The sequence below is a fragment of the Euphorbia lathyris genome, chromosome 4, assembly GCF_963576675.1.
Source record: "Euphorbia lathyris chromosome 4, ddEupLath1.1, whole genome shotgun sequence".
NCBI classification, from domain to species: domain Eukaryota; kingdom Viridiplantae; phylum Streptophyta; class Magnoliopsida; order Malpighiales; family Euphorbiaceae; genus Euphorbia; species Euphorbia lathyris.
Window position 1 is genome coordinate 932541 of NC_088913.1, and position 6000 is coordinate 938540.

At 33.5% G+C, this 6000-nt stretch overlaps 1 protein-coding gene across 1 annotated transcript; it reads left to right on the forward strand.

Moving 5' to 3' along the window:
* The first annotated feature begins 3518 nt into the window (after nucleotides 1-3518).
* On the forward strand, nucleotides 3519-5015 carry LOC136225461 (uncharacterized). The gene is made up of 3 exons (XM_066013469.1): nucleotides 3519-3625; nucleotides 3714-3878; nucleotides 4636-5015. The coding sequence occupies exons 1-3, from the start codon at nucleotides 3563-3565 to the stop codon at nucleotides 4945-4947; spliced, it is 540 nt and encodes a 179-aa protein (XP_065869541.1). The 5' UTR covers nucleotides 3519-3562; the 3' UTR covers nucleotides 4948-5015.
* Nucleotides 5016-6000: the final 985 nt, after the last annotated feature.

Genomic DNA, 6000 nt, shown 5'->3' on the forward strand with positions numbered 1-6000 from the left:
CCCAGTTTTCTAATTTTTTCATTAATAAAATATTATATTTTAGTATGATGTGTCAATTTTTGGCACTCTTTGGAGCAACATCTGTTGGAGATGCTCTAAGAGTAAAAACATTGAAATGACTGCATATATATATGTAATTTCACAGTGAACGCCTGCAATGACGAGAGAACCTGCAGTTTCAGGGTCAATGGGAGTCTGCAGCAGGCAATTTATCCATAAGAAGATGCACTTGTTGTTGTATCTATGAGTATAATGGGTTTTGCTTCGGATTGGGTTGTTGCCCTCTTGGATCTGCAACCTGTTGTGATTACCATAACAGATGCTGCCCTCATAAGTATCCTGTTTGTGACCTCGAGGCCGGAACCTTCAGACTGGTAAATACAAACCCCTTGTGCTCAATGCATTTATCGAATTCCTTACTTGGTTTTCGTCTTAATTTATTTCAATTTCACGATAGAGAACAAAAAAAAAACCCATTGGAAGTGAAAGCATTGAGAAGACTTCCTTCTTATAAAACTTATTCTCACCTTCACAACAACCAGGGGATCATCAATGTCTAAGATTCAGGCTCCGAAGCAAAACTGATCTATTATTTGTACTCCTTTTAAATAGCAGGTATTACTCATAAGATGTAAATCCGAGATTAATTAAAATTGACTTGAATGGTAAAGATTTCAAGTCGCTTAAGTTACAGTTTTTGAGTTCGAATCTATCCACTAATCAAGAGATGAGCCATCTAACATATAAGTTGTTTGGAATAATTTTATTGAAATGTAAGGCGAACAACCCCTTAACTAGAAATGATTATTTTTATCCTAAAGTTTACGCTTAATACATCTGTTGTCGGTTGTCTCCACTTGGTGCGAAAATTCAACTGTTTCTTTGAATTTTCAAAAGTTCAAAATATTTTTGTCCGTTTACATTTAATAACTTATTATTGTCCAGTTGTATTCATTAATTCATTTTCTTATCCAATTGCATATTTATACTTGTCTAAAAAATTCAACTGTCTGGTCAACTTTCAAAAGTTTATAATTAAAATTAGTTTTTTTGACACATGATGAAGCGTGTTTTTTTTTATCAAAATGTCTAAAATGTTTATCAGGTTACTAATATAATTACAAATAACTTATTAAAAATGTATGAAACTGTTCAAGTTTATAAATAAACTTGTTTGGAATGTGTGATGTGATAGTTAAATAACAATCAAATTAGTTTTTTTAAAAATTCTGGTAACGTAGAGTTAAAATTGACCTTGTTTCGAAACGTTACGGTTAAATTAGCACCATTCCGTATGTTATGGCTAAGGTCTAGTTTAGCATTAAAGTGATGTAGCAAAAAGCGTGTTTAGTAAACACAATAAAAATTCTAAAAATTAAGAAATATAAAATAAATATTTTAAGTTATGTTGAAAGTTAATATTAGCTTTTCTTGTAAGTTGTCAAAACTACTTTTCCAATGAAAGAATATTTCATAAGGATAACAATTTTTGCAATTATCAAACTGTGCTTTTATATGGAAATGCTGCTATTAGGATTTGAAAAGGCAATGATACGTTTGGCAAATAACCGTTAGTTTATTACTTTTTTTGCTTAGCTGATTTAACTAATGGATTGTGTAAATTTGTTTAGTAAAACTTAATTAATTGTTAATCCATGTTTGTGTAAAATAACAAATAAAGACATGTTAAAACTTTTATTTGAATTAAAGAGTAGCAATTAAGGATAGAAATGTCATTTAAAACTTTTATTTTAACAAATAAACTAATTGAAAAAGCTCGTAAAATAAAGTGACTAAACAATGTGTTAAATAAAAAGTAAGTGACTAATAAATTATTGGCTTAATACATCATTTGCCCTCTGAACTTGTCCAAATTGGCTCCCTGAACTTTCAACGTATCTCGATAGCCCCTCAACTTGCATAAAATGTTCAGTTAGCCTCCTAAACTTGCGTAAAATGTAATCAATTGATCACTCGATCGCATAAAAGTAAGTTAAATATGGAAGATTTATTCCACGCATCTTAGAATTTATTTACATAATTTAAATATAGATTAAAAAATAATTTATTGTTTGCTCAACTGTACAACTTGTCTTCTCTAATATTAGAACCGTATACCCCGATTTTGATCGTTTTACTTTTTTTTAAGAATCGTGCAATAAATCTTCCGCATTTAATTAAATTTTTTTTTTGCAACCGAGTGATCAATTGACACTTTGAAAGTTCAGGAAGCCAATCAAGATTTTTAACAAATTCAGAGGACATATGATGTATGAAGCCTAAATTATTTACCCTAGTTTTAATTTACAACTTCAGAGGGCATATGATGTATTAAGCATAACGTGGATAGAAAGGCCAAAACCGTCTTTAAGCCCCCCAAAGATAACCTTTTATACTGTAATAACCTATTTCATCGCAAGCTTATTTTTATTCAAGTCTATCATAGACTTCGAGGGCGCAGCACACACTTGATAAGAATGGAGGAGAACAACACTGAGGAGGAAAGCGATGGATCTTCGTCCGAAAATGACGACACTGAGAGAGCAAGAAACAAAAGGTTGAAGTTGCAGGGGAAAGAAGATAGAATCAGTTCTTTGCCCGATTCCCTAATTCAGCACATTCTTTCCTTTTTGCCCTTAACCAAACAAGCTATTCGCACTGGAATTCTGTCAAAACGGTGGCAGAATCAATGGAGCCGAGTTCCGATTCTCATTTAAGAATGATACAAATTTCTCTCAATTTATAGACAGAACCCCAACTCAGCATGATTGCTCAAAGTTAAAGAAATTTCATGTTCAATATGATTGGCACTTAGAGAGTGACGCTCAATTAACTTCAAAGATCCGGTTTGCAGTAAGAAAAGATGTGAAGGAACTAATCTTGCATCTTTATCCTCAAGATGAGGATGGGGAGATTCCCTATGTGTTGCCGAAGTTCCTTTACAACAATGCTTCGTTTGTTAAATTAGAGTTGTTCAAGTGTGATTTTATAAATAGGCTAAATTTGAAGATAAATTGTGCACGCCTCAAGGAATTGAAGTTGGAATGTTCTTGTATTTGTGGTTTGGATATAGAAAAAGTTGTATCGGGCAGTCCCGTACTTGAATTGTTGGAATTAACAAGATGTTTTGTGTTTAAGGTCGTTATTGCTTCCAAATCTTTGAAAAAATTGATCTTTGTAGATGTTGAGTGTCGCTCTCACACAGAGTATCTTGAAATTTCATGTCCAAATCTTGAGGAATTATGTGCTAAGGTATCTGAGAATTCGGAGATTGCTTGGTTTGACTTGCCCGATCAAACGATTGAAAAAGTTATATCCAGCGGTCCCTTACTTCATACGTTGGAATTACCAGACTTTGGATTACCGAACCATCGTTGTTCTGATCGGCTTGTTATTGCTTCAAAATCTTTGAAAAAATTAGTTTTGGGAGCAACCTATAATACTTTGGATTTTGAAATTTCATGTCCAAACCTACGAATTAAATTTGTATCGATTTGTGCCAAGGGTATATCTTTCTTTTGAGGGTTTAGATTCTGAGTCTCGATGGAAGCGGAGTTTAGCGATGAAGATTCTCGGGAAGCTGCAACATGTGAAACTGCTTGAAATTGGGAGCTTGGTTATCAAGGTAACTTATAAAGCTTTTCCTTTTGGTGGTTGGAAAGTAGATTCTTAATATTCCTTAATTTTCATTTTTATATGTTTGAATTTTGAAGATTCTATCGGCTTTGGAGGTGGAAGGTCTATCTTCTCCTTTATTAAACTACAAATGTTTGACTCTGGATGCTACTAATTTTGATGAAGATCTCCCTGGAATTATACGTGCAATTTGCAGTACACATGTGCTTGAGAAATTAGTTATAAAGTTGCAACTCGTTAAGGTATGATTTGTTTCAGCCAATCATAACTTCAATTCTAATCAAGTATCATTGCCGTTTTTTCTGCAGTACATAGTGAAACTCTAAGGTGATAACCTGGTGGTCGGCTCGATAAAAGCTCGGCTCGATTTGTAAATGAGCCGTCCATAAGCACGGTTTATTGGCTCGGTTCGTAAATGAGCCGAGCTTGAGCGGGCCAAAGCTCGACTCGAAAGCTCGCGAGCAGCTCGATTAGAACATTTATGAACAAATTTTATTTTTCTGGAAAATTATATAATTTTGTCTTAGTTCACAAATATAAACTTAATATTATTTCATTTGCTATTAGATGAGTTCATTCAAAAATCTAACAAATGATTAATAGACGAACTATTTCTAAGCATTTTGTTTATTTATTCACGAACTTTGCTTGTGATCTTGTTTATGTACACAATTAAAGAGCTATTTGCGAGCAAACTTCATAAATATAATTAACGATTTACTTACAACCAATTCATGGTTAGATAATTTTCTTTATGAACCAAATTCAAATAGGATTTTAGGCTCGAAGCTCGGCTCGAGCTCGTTTATTTTCTAATGAGATGAGTCGAACTTGAGCAAGCCAAAGCTCGGCTCGGCTCTGCTTGATTATAGCCCTAGTTGTAGAGTTTATTGAGTTAATAAATCAAATTGTATCATCAAAATTAACTTTCATGCCAATTATATTCACTTTCCATGTGTCGTTATTTAAGTTCTTTGGGCTAACAAACTCCATTTCCAGTTTCCAGAGTTTCGGGACTTGAATGATTGCAGAACAAAGAAGAATTGGGATTCAAATGGAACCATTTTCAATTGTTCAGTGTCAAATTTGAAGACAGTTAAGATTATCGGGCTTTCAGAGAGAGATGATAGACATAAACTTTTGTTCGAATTTGTTGAGTTTCTACTGAAGAATGCAAGAATGCTGAACAAGATAGTTGTCATTTTAGTAGATTGTGGAACTGGTTTTCCGTTTGAAGTTTTTGAAAAATTGTTAAGCTTCCGAAGTTGTTGTTTTCCGCGTACAACTATTGAGTTGCTGTATTCTAACTAGCTAGGTATGTTCAACTATTGAGTTGTTGGCTAGGTATGTTTTCCGCATCTGATGATTATGTTTACAAATTCATTAGGACTTGGATGCATGTTCAAATATTTTAGGGATGAATCTAGATACATATGAATGGTGAATTCTATATCTAAACTGCAGATAGCTTTATTGGATTTCTGGACATAAAATGAACTTTTTTTATGTATGAATCTAGACACATGAATGGTGAATTCTATATAAATAAATGTCAAATAAATGTCTCGATATGTTTTTCATTTTCATTTTCATCTTCCGAACCATATTGCATAGCCTTAGTTCATCTCAATCATCTTGCCTGTGAATCCCCCACCTCTGGCAAGGCCTTCCACGGACTGTGATTCTCATTCGTGGAGGGAAACAACTGCTTCGGATGGAGATGATGCCGTTTTGAGTCTCCAACCGGCTGTGATTTCCTCATTACAGCTGCAGCTGCTGCTGCTGTTGCTGCCCTCACGAATGTCAATCCCGTCTGTGACCCTAAAGGCCAGAATCTAAAGACTGGTAAGTAAAAATCATTTCTATTTTGTGATATTGTATGCTTATTGCTTTCAACCTAGAATATATTTTTACCTTAATTATTAGTTCAGGTATTTCATATGTCCATGTTGCATTTTGGCTGTTTGCTGATGCAATTTAATGTAGAAATTGAAAACACGATACTGTTTACTTATTGCCTATTACATTATGGTCTGTAAATTTTATTTCTTAGACACAAAGATATACTTGAACTTTACACTATTGTAGCATTTGAGTCTAAATCTATAAAATTCCATTAAAAAATTAACAAAATAATGATGGTAAAATAGGTATTTGATCATAAAATACGTATTAAATCAGTTAAGCACATGTTACCTTCTAGTTTTTATATGCACAGTTTCACTCACATCAATAAGCACCCTCGGAAAAACTAGTTACTCGAAAAGGTACACTCACGTTCGGTGATGGGCGGGTTATGTATTGTAGTGTGCGTATGTAAAAAAACATTACTCCTTTGTCATTTATGTAGTACCGCTAAGTTTT